Consider the following 27,049-nt stretch of genomic DNA (forward strand, 5'->3'; position numbering starts at 1 on the left):
AAGTAAATGAGAAATTTGAACATCAAAGAATCCAATCTGCATTCTTAGATCATTAGGTCGTGGGGAATCTCTGGAATCTTCAAGTTTAACGCAGACATGCTTATAACTGTCAAGGGGTACAGGGATGTTTTACGCTGCTCTTGGGAACCTGGCACTCCTGACCCCAAGCACACTGAACCCGAGGCTGCTGAAAAGGCAATATATCCAGGGATGGGAATGGAGGGTATGAGGTTTCCTTCCTTATACACTCCCTTCCCTTAATTATGCCCCCACCCAGGAAGACCAAGGTGTTTGGGCTCCTTAAATACTCGGAGGGAAATAACAGCCTCAAGTAGCAAGGATGAGCACATAGGTTAAGAGGAAGGCAGGGGGAGGGAGGGAGGAAGAGAAAGGAAGAGACATTTATTTGTAATACTATCAATGATCAGTAATGGGATTTTTTGTTTTTGCATCACTTCTTCGGTATTATCAAGTCTCATTCTTTGTGGCTGTGCAAATCTATTAATGTTTAGTAGTTTCACTATTAAACTCAGGAAACAGACAAAGCAGCTTTTGAGAAACACATCCAACATCTTCAGGGGCCATTAAGGGACCACCCCCTCCACCCCTACCCCTGAACAGTCTCACAATACAGTAGGCCCCTCATTTTCAGCTAAGGATGAGAAAACAGTTACATAGTCTAAGGCTGAACTGTTCATGTACTACAAAGATAAAGCGGACAGGCAAACATCAGTTTCCTTGGGAAAGAAAAAGCAACTCCATAAATGCAAGAAAGTTCCAGTGGCTACACTTCAACATGACCCTCCTCCCATTCTCTTGGACCTGAGGAAGGGGTTACAAGTGAGCAAGGCAAATGACATTATGTGAATACAGTTTAAACGATCACACACACGGGTAACCCAGTGCAGGAAATAATACAACTTTCCCTCCCTTGTTTTCATTTGCATTTTACTTTTATTTATTTTTGCTTTAATAATGCATATTCTGTTCACGCAAAAGGTGCAAAGGACAGAAAGCAGGGGTTTAACTTGGCTGATGAAAAATCAAGCAGGATGACATTTCTAGTTTCATGAACAACCTAAAACTAGGAGAAATAGAAAAGTCACAGCTGGTACCACAGAGCACGCCCAACTTCACAGCTGTCTCCTCTTAGGACCTTTGGCTAGGGTGAGAGAAGCTTTGAAGACAGTGGCCTCTAGTGGACTTGGATAAGTGGCAGATTTTTTTTTTTTAATTTTTAATTTTTTTGAATCATGGTAGCTGCATCACAAAAGCTCCAATCAAGAGGGTGGTAAAAAGAAGGCACAGATCATTGCAAATACCAGATTTTCTCTTTCTCTTTTTGTAAATATACCATCATATATAAGCTAAAATTTCTCTTAGGGTGGTGGGGTTTGCTGGCAGGGAAAGGGACAGGTTGAACCTACAATTGCATATGTAATAGAATCCTAATGGGGGGACAAAGAGCGAGGCAGCTCTTAGCCTGAAGCAAAAGAAAAGGACACTCGCTTCTGACTACGTGTAGTACAAACACTAGGGAAGTCTGTGACAAAACACGATTAAAAAATCATAAAATTATAAAGCTTGTAAACGAATAATCTGAAATTACATTTTATTAATGGAAAATATCATCAAAATAGTACCACTATGGACTAAACTGCCTGAGTTTTCATTTCGCATTGAGATCTCAGAGTAGAAAAGCCTTTAGCACAATTTTGCTCTGTGTAAGTCACAACGAGTGCCAGCCCCAGGACTAAACCCTGGGGAAGATTCTCCTCTTGGATGGAATTTGTGTTGTGCTATCAAGACTTTTGTGCTAATCTTTCAAACAGGGACATTTTGAGGCAAACCTTTAATCTTTTGGCACAAGATTATTTTGGCTGGGGCAGAAAATTTGAGTCTCGGACTCAGGATGAATAATGTGACATTTCATTGATCAAGTATTCATTTTGATTGTAGAGCTTTCTTTATGTCGTTCACTTCCATCTAGAAAGAGAAAAATAAGAATGGAACAAAGTCATAACGAATCGGCTGGTTTTATAGAAGCTGAAAGATTATCAACCCGGTCGACTGAAAGAAAACAATCAATCTGACCATTTTAAAGGTGACATGACATCTGAATAGACAATCAACAGCAATGCCAGAAGTGACATCAACACAGAACAGGCACACAGACACGAGGCACTAGGAAATGGTGCACATTTTGATTCTCAGGCTGCCAGGCTGCAAAGTTTGTCAAAAGCAGCAATAATTCCAGTTTCTTAGCCAGAGGGTAGAGCAGGCGGTCCTAACAGGCGGGGCCATCTGGCAGTGTTGGAAGGCAGCTGTGGTTGGCTCAAGGGGGTGTCTGTCAGCACCCCCAAAATGATGGCAAGCAGCTACCTATCCTTTGTTAAGCAGCATGGGTCCCCATCACCACAAGGGCGCCAACTGGATGAAAGCTGAAAGTCTACCTTCGGTCAATCAGAACTCCCACGCATTCTCTGCCATTTGGTAACAGCAGTGTTGAATCAGAGGCTACGGGGGACAGAGCTCTAACGCCCTGGCAGGACAGAAATGGCCATCACTGAGAAATCAAGAGCAAATGCCCCTGAACGTGGACAGCTGTGGCCCCTGGAGCCATAGTGACCACATATAATGAGGCCTCTTGGAAATGGAGGTGGGAGAGGGGCTTTTCGCAGAGATGTTTAAGATAAATTCCAGGCTGGGTGCCATGGCTCACACCTGTAATCCCAGCACTTTGGGAGGCTGAGGCAGGAGGATCACCTGAGGTCAGGAGATCGAGACCATCCTGGCTAACACAGTGAAACCCCGTCTCTACTAAAAATACAAAAAATTAGCCAGGTGTGGTGGCACATGCCTGTAGTCCCAGCTAATCGGGAGTCTGAGGCAGGAGAATCGCTTGAACCCGGGAGGCGGAGGTTGCAGTGAGCCAAGATGGCGCCAGTGCACTCCAGCCTGGGTCACAGAGCGAGACTCCGTCTCAAAAAGAAAAAAAAAAAAAAAAAAAGATAAATTCCAAATGAGAAACCCAATTTGGGGCACATTTCCTAATGTTTCCCTTCCCCAAGACTTCCTGGGGAAACGATATGTAGTAAGCCCATACGATTCTAAGAAGATGGTCACAGGAAATGTATCCAGATCTGCAGAGAGGTGACAATCATTTATTTTTGAAATAAAAGCCCTCACAATGTCCTGCCCCACTGAGCCTAGGACTCACGGGCAGCAGAACCCAAAGGGACGCACCTGCAACCGAAGCCGGATTTTCTTCTCTTCATCCAACTCAGACAATAACTGTTTAATCTCTCGTCTGAAAAGCAAATGGCAATGAAATTAACCAAAATCCCAGACTTCCTTCATCAGAGATCAGAAATCTCTTATTATGACTACAAAATCCATCTGATCCTTTTTTACAAAGAAACTGTGGACAACACATCATTATTTTCTTTGCATTGTTACTGCTTAAAATTTGTTTCAGACAGTAAGGCTCACCATTATTCTGGGGCCCCTAAAATATGTAGCCAGCAACTGGTGGGTGCGGAAGTGACCTTTGAAATCCCTTAGTCCAAACTTCTCTCAAAAGGATAAGATGGGGAAACTGAGGCCCAGCGTGGTGGCCTGACTTGCCCAATTACTAGACTTCACGTAACCTGTCAGAATATGACAGGTTCATATTCTGTCATCTTCCCCATAACCATTCCTTTATTACAAAATCACTGGGCTTTAAATGTACTTATTACAATTTTTTTTTTGAGACAAGGGCTTGCTCTATTGTTCAGGCTGAAGTGCAGTGGCACGATCACGGGTCACTGCAGCCTCAACCTCCCAAACTCAAGCGATCCTCCTGCCTCAGCCTCCTGAGTAGCTAGGACTACAAGCGCACGCCACCATGACAGGCCAATTTTTAAAATTATTTTTGTAGAGATGGGGGTCTCACTATGTTGCCCAGGCTGGTCTTGAACTCCTGGGCTCTAGCAATCCTCCTGCCTTGGCCTCCCAAAGTGCTAGGATTACAGACATGAACCACTAAGCCTGGCTCTTTTGTAATTTTTATTGCAGATGTTTTTACCACTCCATATATATTTCCTTTATTTTATTTATTTATTTATTTATTTTTATTATTATTATTTTTTGAGATGGAGTCTCACTCTGTTGTCCAGGCTGGAGTTCAGTGGGGTGATCTCGGCTCACTGCAACCTCCGCCTCCTGGGTTCAAGCGATTCTCCTGCCTCAGCCTCCCGAGGAGCTGGGATTACAGGCACACACCACCATGCCTGGCTAATTTTTGTATTTTTAGTAGAGACGGGGTTTCACCATGTTGGCCAGGCTGGTCCCGAACCCCTCACCTCAGGTGATCAGCCCACCTCAGCCTCCCAAAGTGCTAGGATTACAGGCGTAAGCCACCGCACCTGGCCTATTTCCTTTATTTTCAATAGGGTTTTTAATTGCTGAAAGGTTACTGGTATGTTTTCATGGATTCTCACAAAATCCTACACAGTAAGTCCCAAAAACTTGGGGGTAAAATAATTGGAGTAATGGTATGGCAATCATGTCTTAGAGAAACTGGCATGACTTAGGATCCACGGCCTAATGCCCTTTCCAACATTAAAAATAATGAAGTGCACAGCACTAACCATCCCACAAAGTTAGGGCTCTATACTTAGGACACTGCAACCATCCAAACACTGGGCAGAGAGCTGTCCTCCATTTTCAGGTATCCAACACTCCATTTTACATGCATATTTTTACAGACTGGATTGGAAAATCAAGAAACAAAGATGCCTGAGACACCACAGTAAAATAAGGTGGAAGTTATATTGCATTTTCTCACTTCGGATGAGCACGATGATGGTCCCTATTCTCTGGGGCAGTGTCCCAGCTCTGCTGTCAACATACTGGGTTTATATCACAACGAATATGAACCAGTTGTGATTCATTACTGTATTTATTTAAGCACACATCATGCACCCATATCTCAGTGGGTACTACTTAGGGATTAGGAAGGAAGAAGGTGAGACTCCAAGCAAATGCTCCAACCCCAGGAGACTGGCAGGCAAAGCCTCAAGCAGTCCAGCTGTGGGGAGTTAATTGGGGAAAGCAGTCCAAAGAAAGTCACTAAGTCTTGAACTAGTGAAATGAAAATGAGCGTAAGTCTATGAGGAGGAAGAAACACAGGGGAATTGACAGAGAAAAGCCAGAGAAAAGCAGGGAGGTGAGAACCAGCTTATTTGGGGATAAGGAGAGCTGGTGTGGACTTGAGTTGAAGGCTAACAGGAAACTGACATGAAGGACTAATACAAGAGACTAGTAGGGACCCACTGACGCTGGGCATGAAGGCCAGACTGACGTAGGCAGCAAAAGGCAGGCCTTGGAAGAGAGGCCACTGTGGGGTGTTGACTCAAGAGATGTTGGCCGGGGAAAGACAATTCCCACCAACTATTTGCAGGCTTCACAGTGGGGGAGAAACATGGTGTGGCAGCCCGGAAGCACAGGGCATTTCAGATGTTGCAGGCACCTCTCAGAGGGTCCAAACGGCTAAAGCCCTGAATTCAAGCCAGTCTGATGCCATGATGGTCCTGTTCAGAAGGCAAGAACCAATGCTCTGGGGTATCCTGGGGCCTCTGGGATGTCCTGTCTAGGAAAGGGACACAGGTCACCTGGACGTGGATGGGGCCTTTGGGTACCCAAATGAGTAACCTCCAGAGCCAGATAGGAGCTGGGGACTTTAAGGGGTTAGAGGTAGCCTGGCTGGCCCCAGGATTCCTTCTCAAGTACCATCTGTCTGTCCTGTATATTAATCTGATGGATCTCTTCCAGGCTGGGGTAAGTCCAAGAGGCTTCAATTCCCTCCCAGCCTGAGTGGAACAGAACCCGCTTAGAGCCACATTACTCAAAGCGAATTCCATGGAACCCTCATCCTAGGATGCTCTGGAAAAAAAAGGTTCTGTGATTAAGCAGGTGTGGGACACCTTGCATATGCTATCCTCTCCATCCTCCCAATGCAAAGCGAAGGCTCTGAAGAGCCCTTCAGAAAAGAACTTAAGTTTGCTTAACCCAGTTATCCCCCCAAAGTGACCACAAAACACATTAGGGCCCTCAAGCCACGTAGAGGGAGGCAGGTGACAGGGCTTCTGCTGACCCCAGACTGGCAGAGGGCTTCATCGCTGTAAGTCTCTGGCTGCATCTCCTGTCACCACCCCAGGCACCTCCAATCCAAGGAGGCCAGTCACCTGGGGATGTGTTGAAATCACCAGGCTGCCCCGTGTGGCCAGGAATCAACATGATGTTTTCGCTGCTGGAGTAGTGTGCTCTTGGCAATCCTAAATCATCGTTCAAAATCCTACCCGGGAAATAACTCTTTGAGATGCCTCCCTTGATTCTCTCAAGAAACAGCTAACTGATCCCTAAACTCCTCGAGCCTCAGTTTACTCAGAGCAGTGCCTCCCTACTTTTTTTTTTTTTAGACGGAGTCTCGCTCTGTCACCCAAGCTGGAGTGCAGTGGCGCAATCTTGGCTCACTGCAACCTCCTCCTCCTGGGTTCAAGCAATTCTCCTGCCTCGGCCTCCCAAGTGGCTGGGATTACAGGTGCACGCCACCACGCCCAACTAATTTTTTTGTATTTTTAGTAGAGACAGGGTTTCGCCATGTTGGCCAGGCTAGTCTCAAACTCCTGACCTCAGGTGATTCACCTGCCTTGGCCTCCCAAAGTGCTGAGATTACAGGCATGAGCCACCATGCCCATTCTCTACTTCTAATCCTCCTATGGGCTTTGTCATTGCAAACCACATCCTGGATGATAATGATGTATGATACTTATTTTTGTGTCCAGGTCTTTCTCCTCAACAAAGTGCTCCTTGAGGATTAGAGATGTGGCGAGAGTGTGTGTGCAGCCATGCAGGAAGAAAGACCCCCACTGCCCCGCCCCGCCCACTGCAGTCTCATGGTGAGAACATCTTACTGAGTGTAAAATCTTGGGCTTCAAGATTCCCTACATCTTCTTCATACATTACTGGTACCTCAATGCAGGCCAACTGCTTCATCTGGCACCTAAGTGAAGAAATTGCCATTTTTCTGTTGCAAGAGGAAAAGCTAGCTGTTGAGCTTATTTAAGAAGTGGTTCATGTACATACTGTATTTTATGGGGGATTTAAATGCTTTTCTTCTTAGCAGCCTGCTGAGAGCATCAGTCCCTGCAATGGACTCATCCCTCTATGCCCCATGGCCAGCCTGTGCCCTTCCTGCACACAGTAAGTCCAGCAAAAACATGCAGCATAATTTAGGTATAAATTAAGACTCTCGGGGTCCACACGCACTCCCACCATTGCTGCCACCATCAACGGGGAGACCAGGCCCGCCCTCCAAGGCAGGCTGGGATCCATGCTTTCAGAACTAGGTGCTGGCCTGGCAGAGAGCAACCTGGGTGACGGCCCCCAAGAGTCCCCAGGCACTCACTTCTGCTGGTCCTTCATGGTCTCGATGATGCTCCGCAGCTCGCGGACCTGTGTCCTTAGCTCCTCCACGGCCGCCTGGCTGCTGGCCGCAGGCTCCATCTTTGGTTTTCCTTCCGTGCCGAACAGAGACGGGGAGTTGGCTCTGTGTCCAGCTGTTCCCAAAGAGGATGACAGGGGGGAGGGCGCCGCTGAGGACAGAGGGGCTGGCCCACTGCCACCTGCTGCCATGGTCCCCGGCTTGGGCGGCAGGGATGCTTTGTTGTCAGACACCTGTGACGAGGGAAGGCAGGGAGGGTTCAGGGCCGGGGATTTGTGTGCTGCGTCTTTGTCCTGGTTAGTCAAACTCTCCGTTAACACCACTGTCCCCGCCTCTCTCCACACACTCCATTCACTTGTTCCTTCATCCACAAGCCACCAAGGGCCTGCTTGGTACAGGCATTTCCCCCTTACTCACACGCCGCCTTCTATGTATTTTAAATGTGACCTTCTTTCTGGACAGAGAGTTTCCGACTGGTTCAATATACACATTGAGATGCCCAACTACTTGCCAGGCACCACAAACTCTGAAGTGAACAAGACATGCCTTAATAGGCATTCTCCTGGTCTCCAGGGAGCTCAGAACCCAGTGGGGCGCAGACAGACAGACAGACCAACGCACTGAGATGGGGGGACAACTGCACAGAGGGAGGTGAGCATACAGAGCCCCAGAAACACAGAAAAGGGGCCAGCCATCCAGACGGGCAGGCATCGCAAGCAGGTGCTGACAGTCCCGTCTTGGAGGAGGACCAAGAAGTAGCCAGAGGAAAGGAGGGGCGCTTAGAGAAAGAAGCTGCAGCGGGAGGGAACACGCCAGGCAAAGGTCTAGAGACCGCAGAGCAAAATGCATTGGTGGGAAGTACTGCTAGACCGTCAGAGGGGGCAAGAGAGGGCCTTGGGGGCAGAGCTAAGGCTGGGAAGTACAAGCGGCTAGGCGAAAGGGTGAGAGGAGGGCACACGGTGCTGAGGACCATGCTGGCTGCAGAAAGGCTGAAGGGTTGGCAGATCTGGAGCTGGAGAGAACTGCTGGGAGAGTCTTACACAACGTAAGCTAGAAGCGGTCAGGGTTGGACCCAGGCAGTGGCTAGGAGGATAGACACAAGACAACTTTGAGTGATGTGGCGAAGGCAAGCACAGCCGACATAGAGCACCAGGCATTGTTCCCAGTGCTGGGGGCAGGAGTGGGCCAGGAGGATGGAGACCCTGCCCTCATGGAACAGACGCCTTGTGAGCAGGGAGATGTGGTCCTGGACAGGATGCAGAGGGTGGAGGAGGAAGGACAGATCAGGGACCACGGGTGTGGTGCACACACCAGGCATCGAGATTGTACCTTTCATGGGAGAAACAGCAGACTGAAGAATCAGATAATGATTTCCGTTTTTGACACATTGGATTTTAGGAGCCCTTAGTGACTGGGAAAGAGGGGAGGAAGAGGGGATGAAGCAGAAGACAGGCCTGGAGGAGAGTCCAGAAGGAACGAAGTGGTTGCATGCGTGGGTGAAGGGTGCTGAGAGGAAAACTGGGTGGAGTCCACTTGGTGGAGCCAGGGAGACAGAAAGCTGCTCCTGGCAGATGAGCACCTGGATGGGAGGTGAAGGTGTGGCCTGCAAGTTTAGGACTCTCTTTCCAGAAACTTGGTTGAGGCAGGAAGACAGGAGAGAGGGAGCATGCTCATGCGGAAGCCTCAGGGGGAGGTGGGATCAGGGAAGGGTTCTGTTCACTTTCCAGGACTGGGGAGACCCTAAGCTGCATGATACGCTGAGAGAAAGAGCCAGCGAAGGGCCAGGCTGAAGGTGGAGGAGACTGGCGGGGGAGGCCTGATGGAGAAGTGTCCTGAGGAGGCCAGGAGGGCCGAGGAAGAAGGACAGTCATGGGCAAGAGAGAAGAGGGGTGCCCAGTAGGCCCCTGGGGGAGAAGGCACCAACAAGGGAGCTGGGAGGCAGGTGGCGAGGAGGGAAAAGAGTGGGACAGGATGTTGGGAGGCGGGGGCGATGAGCAGCAGGGCAGAAGTAGAGGCTGGTGGTGAAGCTTGGCAACGCGGCCGTGAGACTCCCTCCAGCAGCAGGTACCCAGCAGGCTACCCCAGCGCAGAAGCCAAAAGGGGCTTGGCTGGCATGGCGAGGAGGCAGAGTCTGGATTCAGGCTGTGCTAGAGGGAGAGACTGGGCAGAGAAAGCCAAAAGCAGATGGGCCATCATTCCCAGCCTCTCTGCTCGCCTTTTTTCTGCCAAGTTACCATTGAGGAAAAGTGCTCTCTGCTGCCAGGAATAGCGCTCCGCCAGCCTGTGCTTTATCATTAGTAGGAGTCAGAGTAAGAGGGAAGAGGAACTGACATTTCTGGAGCAACGATCACATGCCGGACACCGGCTAGACAATTTGAGCAACGATCGGTTGGCACAAGCATTTTACCAAGCAGAAAACTGAGGCTTAGAGAAGTGGCTGAGTAGTTCCCCAACACTCATAGGTAATAACTGGCAGAACAGGGGATCAATTCCCTATCAACTGGATCCCTCAAGTCCAGCACTGCGACTGTGGCTGCCTGAGTCTGAAGATTTGCACTCTCCTGTCCTCTCCTTTGCTTGTCACCTATTCCTGGGCTTATGCCTTTTCCTGTTGCCCATCCTGCATCCTTGCGGACCTCCCATACTCCTGTGACCCACCAGTGCCTTTGCACTGACTGACTTCCAGACACTTCTTGAATCAATGCTTCTCTTGGCATTTCCTATATGACACGCTCTCCCGGCCCATTTCGGCTACTGAGCAATTTTAAAGCCCTCACAGAGTATAGGCCACCACCCTCCCTGATCAAATTAGTTCAAGTGGAATTTCTAGAAGCACTGAAGAGCACAACATGACAACTCCGGGGAAGAGAAATAGGCTAATGGGATACAACTGTGTAAATCAGAACCACGAAAACCCACTGTCCACCAGTAGATGTCACTGTAGAGACACCCCAGGGATGTCAAATGAAACTATACCTATGGTCACCAGAAAAAACGGGTCTAAATCCAATTTCTGCAGATGGAATCCTTTTATAAAGAAAGAATGCTTTGGTTTTGTGAATAATTACAACTGATCTGTTGTATAGGATCACGTTTTGCTTACCGTATCAGATTTTTAAGAAAATCTATACATGTAAATTCTTAAATCTATGGAGAAGGAAAATTCCACGGTAACCTTTGATTTCTTTGTGCTATTCCTGCTTCAAGTGACTATAGTTTTCTGCTTTTAGACAGAAAGAAGTTGCTAATATTCAGAGAAAATAATTCCAATTGACTTGGTTTTCTTAGTGGGAGAAAATGGAATTTTAAAATCTTGGTTCGTATTCATAGGGAGAGAATTTGTACAAGATGCTCCTCAAAAGTTACATGCAGTAGCTAAAAGTTAAATGTCTTCCTTGTTTCTCATAAACTAATAAAGTATCTATGCTATTCTCTGGGCATGGAATAAAATTAAAGTGTTTTTAGACTATAAATTTATCATAGAATGTGACTCCAAATCAATTTTCTTTAAGAGACCACATTAGTTATTTATATTTATGATCTTCCAACTATAATTTGTGACCAGCTTTGAACATAAAAGACAAGATCTGTGGGCAGAGGGCACAGCATTTAATATATTTAATGTCTTCTCTCTAGACGTCTCACGGCTTTTTAAATTGTTCTGGTTGTGGTGATGGTGGTAGTGTGTGAAGGTATTTGTGAATGTGTGTGTGATGGTATGAAGAGGAGATCAAACCACAAGAGAACAACATGGGAAATAAACAACTGAACTTGTATCTCAGGGATTCTGCCTAGTTTCGGAGACTGCAACATGCCTTGGGGATTTTGATGAGTAACAGAATCGCTGTCACTGAAGAATGACAAACACCTGCACTGTTTGTGTATCTTTGTTTGGTTTATAACCCATCATTAGCACATGCATGAAATGACAGGGACACCCTCGCCATGGCTGGTGACTCACTTGGGATATGGTAACAGTCTTGGAAGTTTTCTTTGACGCGTCCACTCCTCTGTGCGCAAGTGAAATGTGTTCCTCCTTATCCTCTTCGGGACTTGGGGAGTCGAAGATATCAGGGCTTGAAAGGGATGACTGATAAAGCCAAAAGAAAATGCTTTTGTCAGAATTACACCTTAGCTGACACCACTTTCGTTAATATAATGCTGTATGCTTTAAAAGCACTCGACACTGCTATTTTGTCTTCTCACGATAACCCTGTGAGGCAAAAAAGTGTGCTGTTATCCACGCGCTCAAGTCACACAGCTGATTAGTGGCAGAACTGCGACTAAGAAGCAAGGTTTCCTAAACCACGGATCTTGCCACTGATGTCCATCAATCACTTCATCCTTGCAAGCATCCATCGTCCATCCTTTCCTGCTCCTTCCTCTAAACATTTGCTACCATGTGCCAAGCAGTGAGCTTGTACTGCAGACTTAGTGACATGCCACACAGGATGCCTGCCCTCACAGGGCTGACAGTCTACCAGGGAAGAACACACAGGTCAACAAGAGGCTGCTCTAATCTGCCTCTCCTCCATTCCCTCCTCTTCCTTTTCCTTGACCTTTTCCATGATCACTAAATCTGCTGCATACGGAAGTGCCCTAAAGGATGTGTCTGAGAGAAAACCATTTCCAGGGATAAGGGCTCACCAGGCTTGTGGTCCAGTGACCAGTGTTTCCTCAGCTTGAGAGCACAGCCCTGCTCGCTAGTGCAACAAGCTCATATCTCCTTTGGTACCTGCTGCTAAATCTCTGCCCTCATTATTGCTGACAGTCAACATTCATTTTGGAGTCTGTATGGCTATAGTATATTTACAGAATGGCAGCATCTTTTGGTAAAATATAGGACGACACCCCTGTTCTTTCTGCCTCACTGTGAAGATCACTATAAAGATAAAAAAGCCAGATGAGGCCAGACACAGTGGCTCACAACCGTAATCCCAACACGGGGATTATGAGGCAGGAGGATCTCTTGAGCCCAGGAATTTGGGACCAGCCTGGGCAACATGGCGAAACTCCATCTCTATGAAAAATACAAAAATTAGCCAGGCATGGTGGTGTGCACCTGGAGTCCCAGCTACTCGGGAGGCTGAGGTGGAAGGATCACTTGAGCCCTGGAGGTCGAGGGTGCAGTGAGCCATTGACATTGCACCACTGCACTCCAGCCTGGACAAAAGAGTGGGACCCTGTCTGGAAAAAAAAAAAAAATTCTGGACCAATTCACTGGAATTCACTTGGTCATAGATGATCACTGGGCTAGAATTTCCCTATTTTAGAACAAAGCAAATTAAAATAAGAGTTCCTATAGCAAGGAATCCTTTATAATGAAGAATCTTCCACAGATCTCTTTGAGCAAGCTCATCTTCAGCTTCATCTCTATGCTTTCTACCCTGGTGGTAGAAAAACAGTCCCATTTAAAGTCACCACTTGGCGTCATTATAGAAAAATTACACCCAAAAATATCGTATGTTTTCTTCTGTTTACTTAAGGCAGAAACCTAATGCATTTTAGGGAATTTTTAAGCAAATTTTTCAATTTAACAGGTTTTATTTGTTAATCTTCATTTAATCTGAAAATCCAGTTACCTAGAATAACGTTTCCCCCACCACCAAGCCTTCTTATTAATCTAGGCTTAACTGCTTAGCCACCATACCATGCCTGAATCCTTTCATTTTGAGATTTTATTCAAAAAGCCAGTTCCCTCCATTACAACCTAGGGTTCATGAGCTGCCAATCAAAGCTTGCTCTTTGAGTCCTATAAACATAAAGAACTTCAGCTAGGGTCAGAGGCCCCAGGCTGGGGAATCATGACTGGTGCATTTCCTCCATCATTTCCCCCAGTGGCCTTTGAGGAATACGCCCATATCCACTAAGCCTCCACTTGCCTATGAAAAATCCACAGGTGCTAACTGAAGAAGAGTAAATAGGAATTCAATGTACACATCCAAGTAGGGATGAATGAGAATGAAGAGAATATAATATTTATACTTTAAAGCACAAATATATCCTTTTGTTTTAAGTCTGCAAATGAAATCACTTCATATAAAATGCCAAACTTCGAGTCATTGTGCCGTAAGCTTCCTGCAGGCAGTGACCATGTGCTTTTCATTCCAGTTGTATCTTTGGTACCTGGCACAGTGCCGAGCCCATAGGGGATAGATGTCTATAAAGAGTTGTTGAATGAATGAACAACTGTGTAGTCTGAAGGCAGTGAAGATGATATGTCCTCACCACATCCCCCAAATACATACGAACTCTCAGGCATGGGATGTATGGACCAAAGGTGGGACAAGAGATGGTAATTTAAACCTTTCTGTAATTCTGGAAGTCACAAGGCTCTCCAGACCTTGAAAAGTTGGGAAGCATTTGGAAGGAAGACAAAAATGATGAAGGATTTACAGAGAAGATAGAGGAGGTAGGATTGAAAAACAAAATATAGAGATACTAAGAACCAACTAAACAGGTCGTGGGTATAAGAGGGGTGTTGGGGTGGGGTGTGAAGAGGTGAGAGGGAGAAGGGAAAGAAGGTGGTGTTGACAGAGAAGTCTGTATAACAATAAAAAAAGTCAGCTACTTTTAAAAGTGTTTCACCCAAAAAGGTGTCAATGCAGTTAGGTTTTTCGTACTAAGAGGAAAAATAGGATGACTCAAACCATACTTCCAGACTCTAGATATGAGAGAAGAGGTTCCAAGGAAGTGACATTCTTTTTCTTCTAAATGATGACACCTTAGGTGGGATCAGTGATGACATGAAAATAGGAAGTGTCCTGGGAAACCTGCAAAAGGTTAATTCCTTGGTTTATCTGGGTAGAGGTTATAAGGACTTAGACTCACTGGAACAAGGCAATGTGCTATATGGAAATAAAGAGAGAGAGAGAGAGAGAGAGAGAGAGATCGAACTTATACACAAACACAACTTGTGGAAGGTGAGCTTGGAGGGGACAGAACAACCTGTGGCAAAAGCAAAGCATACATTTCCCTTTGACCCACTTCCAGAAAATTTTTACCCAAGTCAATAATTTTAGAGCAGCATCAAGATTTTTCTGCAGTGGCATTCATTTGAGTGTTGTTTATAATGAGGAACTGGAAACAACATAAATGCCCAATAACGATACATCGGCTAAACGCTCACATACTCATAGGTTAGAAAAATGGGCAGCCATGAAATGTGATGTCAGGGAAGAATGTGTCATGACTGGGGAGAAAGGCACACAACAGAAGAGGAGAAAAGCAAGTTTCACAACGATGCGTACTACGTAATCCTATTTGTGAAGAAATAATTTTATATATACAAATAATTTTTTTTTAAAAAGCTAAGGCTGTATAACAAAAAGTTAACGGTTCTTTGCACTGGGGAGCAGGATTACAGATAACTTTCTTCCTTATACATTTTGTAGTTCAAATTTGGTACAATAAACGTGTAATAGGTTTGCAATAAAAAGTCATTCAAAACAACCCAAACAAAAATCTTCTATGGGTTATCCTGAGTGTTCCAATCAGTCTCTCCTTCATCACCAGGTGCCTCATATGTTTGAAAACAATCTCCTGAAGGTCTGCATGGTATTCTGTGGAGGGGTACAGGCAACGGGGATTTGAGAGAGAAAGGTTCGGCTGCTGCCTGGCGCTATATAGGAGCAGATCTTTATTTAGTAAAGTTTTGTTTTGTTTATACACCAAACCAGCCTCATTCTCCTCTCCCCACCCATAAAACGTGATTTTTTTTCTTACCCATTTCATTTCAGGTTCAAATAAAAATCAGTCTGGAAGGAAAGAAAAGGAAAGTGGGAATACGGAGCACCTACCTTGCTGGCAGAAACACAAAGAACAAATAGAAAGAAATGCCGCTCAAGTCAAGAAGACTGAAATCACTTTTGGTTGGCAGTGTATCTCATGGCCTCCCTCTCCCAGGGTGTCCTCAAATCGGCTGCTTGCAGAAGAGTCCTTAGCTAGAGTTTCTAATCTGTCCTGCTTTTCCGCTGTAGAGAAGTAAGGGGACATACAGTTTGAGGAGACACTTACAGATGTGAGGGACTGGGACGGAGGCCGCCTCCCTGTAGCTTTTGGTCTGCTTGTGGTCGGATGACTGAGTTTCTCAGTAGATGATACCACGGAGTCAAAACCTTCTAAGTCTAAAACAAAAGTAAAACAGTTTTAAGAGCCAAAATAGGAGCAAAGACTCTTATGATATGTCATAAGCACCTCTCTTCCTCAATAATAATCGTTTCTGTCTGGATTACACTTCATCTTTTACAAAGGCTGTTTACGTCCTTTGGTCATTCAATAAACAGGATTCAAACTGAATAGAATAATCATGTCCTTCTTAGTTTAACAAGCTATTGCATGGAAGAGAGAGAAACAGGATTTTTCTTTTTCCCTTCTACAGCTATATCCATAAATCTTTAAAAAGCTACATAAAGAGGATTAGAGGAAGAATCCTCTTTTTTCCACAAATCCAAGTCCATTTTAGTAGACAGAACACTCTGGCAGTCTCGACACAAAAGGCAGTTATTACAAGGTACAACAGCCACAAGCGAGTGGATGCCGGTCATTGATTCCAAAAGACAAGAAGAGATGGCAGTCCTGCTCCTCTGCACTTGTGACTGGTCTAGAGGCAGCTATGTAGTCCAATTTGAGTTACTGAGCAATATAGGGCAGTATACTGAGAGCCTGTGGGAAACAGATTTTTCTCTCTGTCCAGAGAGAGGCAAGTGAGAAGGCCTTTTGTGTTGCTGTTCCTCTTCTTTCCTGCTTGGGATGCTACTGTGTAAGGACAGGATGTCTGGAGCTGTGGCAGCCATCTGGTGACCATGTGGCCATCTAGTCACAGGATGGCAAGGCAGAAAAATGGAAAATGTTAACTGACAACCCCGATGGGCTGCAACCCTGGGATGATCTAGTGCCCAGACTTCTTGCCATGTGAAATTAACAAACCCCTGTTATTTCAGCCAGTTTTAATCAGATATTCTTTATTTGCAGCTAAAAACATCCTAACTGCCATAACTGCAGCTATACTGGTCCAGGACAGAGAAGTTAAAAAAAATGATGTGCATTTCCCCTCACTTTATTTTGGGGAGAATTCTTTTGCTGATGGTTATAATAAGTGGTCTGGCTGTATGACAGCTTTATTCTATTAATGAACAGGCAGGTGTTATCTGCAAACTATTTTCTTTAGTAGAATATGCAAAATCAAGCACAAGTCACTGGTCAGGAGAAGCCATTAAATTACACCTGGGATTATATTAAGTGACATTATCCTAGCACCTGATGATAACTCCTCTTATCAGGGCAAGGCAGGTATAACGAAAGGTTAACCATCTGCAGAGATGGCACAAAGGAAAACATCAGTGGTGCTCTGAAGCCAAGAGGGAGCCCATCAGCATCCAGTACCTGAATGAGGCTCATAAAGGTACCCATCTCTCTAGCTGGGCTCAGCAGGGTGCCAGGAGGACCCTGGCCAGGGGGAGGGCAAAGATTCCCCCTGCTAGAATGTGCTTCTCCAGTCCTGGCTCACTAAGCTGACCCCTCTCAGGGGCCTTCCCTTTAAGAGAACCTTATTATTATTTTTTCTTTCTTTCTTTTCTTTCCCTCCCTCCCTCTTTTTTTTTTTTTTTTTTTTTTTTTTGACAGGGTCTTGCTCTGTCTCCCAGGCTGGAGGGCAGTGGCACAATCTTGGCTCACTGTAGCCTCAACCTCCTGGACTCAGGTGATTCTTCCATCTCAGCCTCCCTACAGGCACGCAACACCACACCTGGCTAATTTTTGTAGAAACGGGGTTTTGACATGTTGCCCAGGTTGGAGAAACTTATTTTCTTAAAAGGTTCTCCTCCAGACTCTACCCTGGGACTCTCCTCTACTGAGTCCATGTTGTCTAAAATGAAAATTCCCCATTACACACTTGGATGGATGTAAAAAGCCACCATCTGACATGAACACCCCCCCAATTCATCTTTTTAAATCACTTTCCCCTGATGATAAATGTAATACATGATCAGCGTATAATTTTTAAAAAACAAAACACGAAATTGTAACAACGAAAGAAAGTCAGCTATAATCTTACCACATCAAGACAAGCACTGTTAGTATTTTGGTACATTCTCCCCCAGGCTTCTTTTCCTGTAGATAGTATAGCTCATACTATATGTAATATTGCATTCTGCTTATTTCCCTTAACCGGATATGCCATGTCTCTAAAAATTCTTTTGTAAATATTTTAATTGTTGTTGCACTGCAATTAATCAATCCCATTTGTTGGATAGCTAGTTTCCAAATCATTTCCCCCTCCTATGTTTTACTGTTTTGGAAGAGCGCTGCACAAATATCCTTGCATGTACTCTACATATAATGAGTTTAGCAGCTTATCCGTGCAGATCTCCAACTGTTCTGGAAGAAGGAAATAAGGCCCAGGACAGGGAGGTTTGTTGGGGGCCGGGCGGGGTGCTGGTTGGGGAGGACAGAGGCATGACGAGGGGCAGAGGAAGGCTCGGGGAGAGGAGAGAGGACAAAAACCCAAGGAGCAGATGCTGACTGGCAGCCAGTGAAGGAGATGGAAGAGGGGGCTGTTAAAGTTTCCAGCAAACAGACAGCTGCCAACGGCCTTGGCTGGTAGCTACCAGGGGCAGAGCTGGACAAACCTATATTATGGCTCTGTCCAGGAAACTAAAACAAGCTCAGGAGCAAAAACTGAACAGGATGAAGTGACTAAAGAACAACGAAAGGCTAATTAACACTGCTTCTCCAACTCAGCTGCACGGAGGAATCACCTGGACAATTTAAAAAAACAAAACACCACTGCATCCCAGGAACTGACTCACCCCATCTAGGGTGCATCCTGGGCACAAGCAGATGTCAATCTCCCCAGGGGATGTGAACATGCGGCAAAAGCTGAGAAGCACTGCTCTAGAAGAGGCTGGGGGCTGAGGGGAGGGAAGGGAGTGAGGATTTGGCCAAGCGGAGGAGTGGAGAGGCCACCAAGTGACTGAAGGGTGTTCCAGGGCCCAGTGAATAGAGAGCCTGCCTGGGCTCTCTAACAGTGGGTCCTCCCATGCTGGGCTGAGGAGTGCTGGCCCGATTTGGAGGGCCACAGAGGTGCTGGAGCACTTGACGAAAATGGTGGCCAAAGGCTCGAATGATTGGTGACAGGTCAGACACACTGCAGCTGGAGCTAGGAAGAGGCCCGAGATGTGACCCAGCATAACAGTGGGGTGGGAGAGGAATGCAGGGAGCCAGGGGAGGGGATGGGACAGCTTTGGGCCCCTCTTAGGATGGACTTGGTAAGTCCACTTGTGTGCAGGGGTGGACAAGTTCACACCAGGAAACTTCTGCCAGGACTCCAGGGAGGATTCCATCTTTGCCATCCCCCGACCCTCCTGGGCCCACTGAATTAAGTCCACCTGGCAGTTTAGGATTTCAGAATGTGTGAGGTGGCAGTCTGTAATGAGTTATACTTTTAAAACAACCCAGAAGTGTGATGTCTGTCTCCCGCACTTAGGCTGTGAGCCCCAGGAGGGCAGGAACTCATCCTTGTGTTCTCAAAGTCTAGAATGTTCCTAGGGAAAACATGCTGGTTCCTCTGTCAATAAAGGAACAAGCGAACAAATGAACAAACTATCTCAAGAAAAAAACCAGGAATGTAGCTTATAGAAGTGGCTCCTAGCGGGATGTGAGTAGCTTCGAGGCTGAAGAAGCATTCTCTGCTATGGATGCAGAGAAGGCGGAATGGCCCATTCTGTTTTACTGGTTGAGGTTTGCACTAAGAAGACCTATGCACAGTGAAGCCTGGCCACGCTTAGCAAGAGTCTCCAGGACATATGGCAGAGAAGACTGCTCTATTTCTGTCACTCATGAGTAAGAGGAAGGTCCGAATACCTCAGGGGAAGCCACTCTTAACCTCTTAATGCATATATATATTATATATATATTAACATATATGTTAATATATAATATATATTATATATATTAAAATATATGTTAATATATAATATATATTATATATAAAGTATATGTTAATATACAATATATATTATATATATAAAATATTATATATTATATTAAAATATATATTATATATTAAAATATAATATATAATATATATTAAAATATAATATATAATATATATTAAAAAATATAATATATATTAAAATATATATATTAAAATATAATATTATATATTAAAATATATTATATATCATATTAAAATATATTATATATCATATTAAAATATATTATATATCATATTAAAATATAATATTATATATCATATTAAAATATAATATATATATTTTTTGAGACAGAGTCTTGCTCTGTCCCTCAGTCTGCAGTGCAGTGGTACAATCGCGGCTCACTGCAACCTCTGCCTCCCGGGTTCAAGCAATTCTCCTGCCTCAGCCTCCCGAGGAGCTTGGATTACAGGCACGTGCCACCACATCTGGCTAATTTTTGTATTTTTAGTAGAGACGGGGTTTCACCATGTTGGCCGGGCTGGTCTCGAACTCCTGACCTCAGGTGATCCACCCATCTCGGCCTCCCAAAGTGCTGGGATTACAGGCGTGAGCCACTAAACCCAGCTTAATGCACATTTCTGCTAAGTTTAACTTTCCATAGTTTTAGTTTGGAAAGAGCACTTTTTGGAAACAGCTACCAAACCAAACTGCCATACAGAAAAAAAATGTATCAAATATGAGATTGCTTGCTGAAAAGGGAACCTCAGGTTACCCTGGCATTTTTCCATAGACCATGAACTGTAATGCATTTCTGCTTTCTGACAGTGAAGGGGAGAAATTCTCCAATACTGTCACATCACTTTTCAGAGGCACAGAGCGCATGCTTCATGGCTGTGGCCATGGTAGCTGCGATTAAGGCAGAATTTCCATGACTAACCCACTGTGGTGTGGAGAAAATGTCCCAATTTTCATGGTGGTTTTGAAATGAATCAAGCTGAAACTTGATATGAGCTTTCTCGGCCTGGCTGGGAATTTTTCCTCTTAAGAGAAAAAGGTTTTAATGCCCATAAGTCAGTCCAAAACTATTGAACTGGCAAATGCCGGGGTATTTTTAAGAAGTTCGTTTCATAAGGACGAGAGGCCCTTTGCTTTTGTGATACTTGGACAACAAACTCTCTGCAGACATACGGGGATAATTCATGTTGGGCACGATGGAGTTGGCTTGGAAAGGGCCTTTGACTCTTCATGGCACATGAAGTTGCTCATTTTCCATGAACTTCAGTCACACTCTATTTGGTTCAATTAGAAAATGTAGCCTCATTTTCCATGGATAGGAGCAATGGTACCAGTGACCGCAGGTGACGTAAAGCACATCCACTGAAAGCACAGAGGAGAAACAGTCAAAAGGCTAAGTCAGGCTAGCTGTCACCAGCAGAGTTCTTTGGGAGCTCCTAAATGGTTCTCTGCATTCATTATAGCATGTTGCTGTGCACTTTAAACAGAGCTTTAGGATATAAGTTTGCTTACAGCTAAAACCTGGCAATGTCGCTACCTCCCAATAACTCTGGAAGCCATCTCTTCTCCTCCACACCCTGTCTCAGATTATTAAGGCCGCTGAATTTCTTGCCTGGAACCACTGTTAATAGATTTCTCACTTCAAGCCCCTTACCACTCACATGCTGCCACCAGAGAGGTGTACAGTCCCCATCTGAGTATGTCCCTTCAGGGCTTCCTCTCCTGACTAATTCCTTCAGTGCCACAACTGAGGCCTCTTCCAAGAAGCCAGACTGCACCCTAAGACCTGGGTTGGGTGCATCCCTACTCACCCATCATCGTGATCTCGGCATTTAGTGCCCTGTACTGACATTTCCTGTTGACTTCTCTGCCTCCCCCACCAGCCAGGGAAGAAGCTATGGCTTTTCTCTCTGCTTCCCTGGACTTAAGATCACTCCTGGCTTGCAGCGAGTGTTCAAAAAATGATTATTAAATACATTAACAAACAACCTTTCTAGGCTTCAGATTTTCCAGCAGGAAAAAAATGAGAGAATTATCTGAGCCATCAGCTTCATAAGATTATTCTTTCGTAAATGAGAGACTATGTGAAAACCCTTTCAAATCATGCAGACAGAATTCTGTTTTCATACACCATTAATGGAGCTGTGGGATTTGGAAACAAGAATCTAAGAGCAAGGCTAGAAATCCCCCCTCCCCTACCTTTTTTTTTTTTTTTCCAAGGTCTAAGATGAGAAAACTCTAAACCCACAGGGCCGCAGGTACTTTCTCCGCATTGCAGAAACACCATGAGGTAGTCTGAATGGGAGGAGGAAGTCTCGCTCCATGCCTCAGTCATTTGACTAGTGTGGAAAATCTGTGCAGACTATCAAGATGGGCCCAATATTAGGGAGGGGTCAAATGAGCACCTGTGTTAGCTGACTCACTAACTGAAATGATTAGCAATGATTAGATTCTGCAGGAAAATAAGCCCTCCAAAATGTGTAAGGATATAGGAGATCAGCTGTTGTGTTTTCATTTATAATCCAGGTGTGAAGTTTGCAGGACGCAAGCTGCTGAGAATAAATAAGTTTTTGGGGGTTTTGGTTTTCCTTTTTTTTAGAGACAGGGTCTCGTTCTGTCACCCAGTCTGGAGTGCATGCAGTGGTGTGATCATAGCTCATGGTATTATAGCTTCAAGCTCCTGGGCTCAAGCAACCCTCCTGCCTCAGCCTCCCAATTAGCTAGCTACCACACCCAGTTATTTTTTGTTTTGTCTTATTTTTTGGTAGAGATGAGATCTTGCTATGTTGCCCAGGCTGATCTCATACTCCTGGCCTCAAGCAATCCTCCTGCCTCAGCTTCCCAAAGTGCTAGGATTACAGACATGAGCCACCATGCCTTGCTATAAACAAGTTTTGAGCTACTGTTTTGAACTCCATGTGCCAGCCATGCCATTACTAGATGCTTCGCATGCACACACCCTCATTTCATGTACACAAAACCCCAAGCTGTGTGGGCATTACTATAATCCACAAAGAAAGAGATGGAGGGCCAGAGGTTAGAAAACATGCCCAAGGTCACTACCAACAAGTAACAGGGCCCACACACAGATTCACATCCAAGGGATTCTTTCCACTACAGAACGTTGCTTGTTTTTTTTCTATTTTATTCAAATGAGTTTTCAAATGGGCAGGAAAAGGGGCTGGCTTCTTCAAGGCACTCTGTGGCAAGAAATGTAATGTGTTAGGCAAGTTAAGAGAATGTTTGGCAATTTGGTACAAGCAACTTCTACATCAAAACGTGTAGCTCAAGAATAAGAGAGGGAGATACAGTGTTTATTTGCTCATTAATTCAATCAAACATTTCTTAAGTATTTACTTTGTGCCAAGCATAGGGATAGTTTTGAAAATGAATGTACAATCATCCTATATCAGCACTGTCCAGTAGAACTTGCTGTGATGATCTTCTATAATCTATACTATTCAAATCGTAGCCACTAGCCCCACGTGGCTACAGAGTGCATAGATTATGGGTAAGTATAGCTATTTAATTAAATTTTAATAGTCACACGTGGCTAGTGGCAATGAAGATTGTGTATTATGATCCTGCATCTTGATATTTCCCCTCACTTAAACGCTCAGCCCATTCATTCAGTGGCTATTTTTCTGAGCATACACTATGAGCTAGGCACTGGGCTAGGCAAAGGGGGATACAGGGGTGGAAAATAGCCACATTCCCTGCCCACATGGAGCTAAGAACCCACTGAGGGAGACAGGCTTTTGTATGGATAATTACAAATTCTCTTAGTTACTATGAAAGAATGATAAAAGGTGAAATTAGCAATGATAGCATGGGGACCCAATTTAGATCAGAGAAAGGGGGGACACGTCTTACTGTAGTCTTGCTTCGAGGAGAGGTAGTGATTCACTCGGATTGATGACAAGCAATGCTAAGTGGGGAAAAGTAGCTCTCCACATTTGCATTCCTTTAAAAATTGCTCACTACAGGCCCAAATTTGCTATGCAAAGTGATCTGATAAATAATGTAATTCTCTATTGGAAACAGTAGTTACACTATTATCCACAGGAACATAAATTGGCACAACCTTTCTGTATGCCATTTGGCAATACCTATTACAAAATGTAAATGTGTACACCTTCAGATATATCAGTGTCACTTCTAGAAATTAATCCATAGAAATGTTTGTGTAAGTATAAAATGATATATTTATGAAGCCAGTGTACTTGCTAAAATAATTTTGGAAACCCTTGTATAACCTCCTCACACATATCAAGTTGAAATCTAAACTTTTATGTAAGTTTTACTCACAAAGGATGTAATTTCTGTTATATTCTAAACATTGAGATTTTAAAATATAACTTACATAGATTTCTTAAATATATCCAATATATATTTGAATACTGCAGCAATTTAACCACCACCATCATCCATTTTAAAATATCATAAGATTTTAACAGTTGGAAATTTTACATCCTTCCTTTTCCTCCTTAAATTCATATTTCCAACCCCTACTGCTGAATTTTATCCTAATCCATTTTCAAGTCTGTTGTTAACTATTTTATCATGTTTCTATTGTAAAAACATGTACAGAAATTGAAGTTTAAGATTTTTTCTTTCCTGAAATCTTAAGACTCTAAGTGTAAAAATTATTTTTCTTCTGGATTGAGTTCTCATTACATTATTATTAGTATACAAATGATCAGAACACATTTTGATAAATAATTTTTAAGCATGACAAAACAGAATTTTATTGGGCTTTTCCCTCAAACACTTCATGTGTGTATGATTATCACTCAATACCAGGAAGAGATGGTTTGGTATCAACTCTCTATTTTTCATTTTAGAGACGTAAGTGCCAAGAAAATTTGTTCACTTAAATAGAAGTAGATGGAATGGAGGCTGGGTGTGGTGGCTCATGCCTGTAATCCCAGCACACTGGGAGGTCGAGGCGGGTGGATCACTTGAGGTCAGGAGCTCAAGATCAGCCTGGCCAACATGGTGAAGCCCCGTCTCTACTAAAAATACAAAAAACACTTAGCTGGGTGTGGTGGCCCATGCCTGTAATCCCAGCTACTCTGAAGGCTGAGACAGGAGAATCGCTTGAACCCGGGAGGCGGAGGTTGCAGTGAGCTGAGATGGCGTCACTGCACTCCAGTCTGGGTGACAGAGTGAGACTCTGTCTCACCAAAAAAAAAAAAAAAAACAGTAGATTAAATGGAAACAATTTTTTTTTCTTTTTGAGATGGAGTCTCACTCTGTCACCCAGGCTGGAGTGCAGTGGCACGATCTTGGCTCACTGCAACCTCCGCCTCCCGGGTTCAAGCGATTCTCCTGTCTCAGCCTCCAGAGTAGCTGGGATTACAGGCATGGGCCACCACACCCAGCTAAAAGTTTTTTGTATCTTTAGTAGAGACGGGATTTCACCATATTGGCCAGGCTAGTCTCAAACTCCTGACCTCGTGATCCACCTGCCTCGGCCTCCCAAAATGCTGGGATTACAGGTGTGAGCCACTGCGCCCGGCCAGAATGGAAATAATTTTGTTATCAATGTCACTCAATTCTCTGAACTCCTTGCAAATTATATGCCAAAAACCAGACCATAGTCTAGCATCACCAGGAATTATTATTTTTAATGGTCTACCACCAAACAACTTAGTGGGTACCTCCTTCAATGTCACTGGAAGCAAAGAATTACTAACCAACTGATTTGAAAATAGAACTTGCAACCTGGAACTTGCATCTATGTCAGGGTTTTCTCTAGGATCTCAAACTTATTTAGGAGGGCAAACATCCTACTCTTTCACATTTCCCTGTAATAACTTGGGTTAAAAAAATCAAAATAATTCTTTTAAAAGACGAATGAGTACTTTTTAAAACTTTACAAAAAGGTATGCTCATGAGCCAGGTGCAGTAGCATGCCTATAGTCGCAGCTACTCAGGAGGCTAAGGTGGGAGAATCACTTGAGCCCAGGAGTTCAAGTCTAGCCTGGGCAACATAGCAACACCCCATCACTAAAAATAAAAAAAAATAGTTATGTTCATAACCCCTTAACAATTTCTTAAATCTCCATATAGCCAGCAAATCATTTAAAAGCAAAAAATCATTAAGCCAAAAAAAAAAATCCCTAGATTAGATCTTATAAAGGGCCAAATTATCAATTCTAGATTAAAAGAACTGACAGAACTAAAGAAAATGAAGTAAAGAGACAAAGGAAAGAATAAGCTGCTTCATTTCAAAGAGGATTCAGAGGCTACCAAGACAGCAGTTTTCTCAATGTCTAGAAAACTCAGCTAAAAGAAATGGACAGGGTTAGAGAAACATAGACTGTGACGCTGCGCTGGGTCCTTTCTTTTTAATATTTTTTGTAGAGACAGAGTATTTCCCTATATTGCCCAGGCTGGTCTCGAACTGCTGGCCTCAAGTGATCCCTCCTGCCTCCCAAAGTGCTGGGATTACAGGAATGAGACCCCATGCACTGCCTGAATTGGGTTATTTATGATCATGTCATCCAAGCCCCTGGATTAATGATGAAAAACCAAGATCCAAGGAGGTACAATGGTGTGCTTGATGGTCAGCTTCAGTGGGATGAGCAGCCAGAGCACAGTGCACATTTCTTTTTCGAGAGCAAGATGTATGGGTCATTTCATCTTCTTTAACAGCACTTTATTTAGATATAAGAAGAGCAGGGCCAGGTGCAATGACTCATGCCTGTAATCCCAGCACTTTGGGAAGTGAGGCGGGAGGATTGCTTGAGCCTAGGAGTTTGTGACCAGCCTGTGCAACTCAGTGAGATGCATTTTTACAAAAAATAAAAAATTAGCTGGGCATGGTGGTGCACACCTGTGGTCCCTGCTACTTGGGAGGCTGAGGTAGGAGGACTGCTTGAGCCTGGGAGGTTGAGCATGCAGTGAGCTGTGACTGTGCCACTGCACTCCAGCCTGGGCAACAGAGCAAGACCCTGTCTCAAAAAAAAAAAAAAAAAAAAAAAAGAGCAGTCTGATACTCATAATATAGAATTTTAATGCATATGTGAAACAATAATATTCTAATGTCCAGAATTACATGGAAGCCAAAATTACACTTACTACAAAATTTGAGGAGGAAAAACCTTCTGTCTCAAAGCCTAGTATGCTTTTTACTACCCTAGGAGAGACAAGAGTCCCCCAAAACTGCTAGAAAGGGCTGGCAGGCTCTCATTCACCAGCCTGGGTAACTTGATGAGCTATTTCTCATTTGTAAACATCAGGAGAAGGTAAAAAGGATTTAAAGTGCTCTGAAAAATCTGACACTCCATGACTTTTTCTTAGGAAAAAAATTACAAGTAATCCTATCTCTATCAAAAAAAAAAGTTAATCTACTAATTGTACATTTCTGGACACTTAAGTTTTTACCTGAGCCACTGCTTCAACGCCTGACTCTCTCTAGGGCCTTTTCCTTGCCCCCAACATTTCTCTTTCCCGCCACCTTCCATCTTTGCAGATGTGAGCTGGACCTATGGTTTTCAAAAGAACTGGCATGTGTCTGCGCCAAGGTTATCACCAGTCATAATGCACTGAGAAAAAGGTCAACATTGTGAGTTTCCCATTAAGCTAAATTTGTTCAATTTTA

The 27,049-nt window shown here is 44.3% G+C and overlaps 1 protein-coding gene across 21 annotated transcripts in view; it reads right to left on the bottom strand.

Moving 5' to 3' along the window:
- Positions 1-934: 934 nt before the first annotated feature.
- SH3KBP1 (SH3 domain containing kinase binding protein 1) overlaps positions 935-27,049 on the bottom strand; it is a 356,082-nt gene continuing 329,967 nt past the window's right edge. For 12 of the 21 annotated variants that reach the window (XM_063804930.1, XM_054676590.2, XM_054676598.2 and 9 more), the window contains 5 exons: positions 15,506-15,615; positions 11,451-11,579; positions 7,454-7,722; positions 3,247-3,310; positions 935-1,986 (listed from right to left, as the gene is read on the bottom strand). In XM_063804930.1, coding sequence (XP_063661000.1) covers positions 1,945-1,986; positions 3,247-3,310; positions 7,454-7,722; positions 11,451-11,579; positions 15,506-15,615 — 614 coding nt within the window. In that variant the 3' untranslated portion in view covers positions 935-1,944. The remainder of the gene's footprint in view (positions 1,987-3,246; positions 3,311-7,453; positions 7,723-11,450; positions 11,580-15,505; positions 15,616-27,049) is intronic. The other 9 variants (XM_063804933.1, XM_054676597.2, XM_054676603.2 and 6 more) reach the window with 1 other exon arrangement.

The sequence above is a fragment of the Pan troglodytes genome, chromosome X (genome assembly GCF_028858775.2).
Source record: "Pan troglodytes isolate AG18354 chromosome X, NHGRI_mPanTro3-v2.0_pri, whole genome shotgun sequence".
In the NCBI taxonomy this organism is placed as follows: Eukaryota; Metazoa; Chordata; class Mammalia; order Primates; family Hominidae; genus Pan; species Pan troglodytes.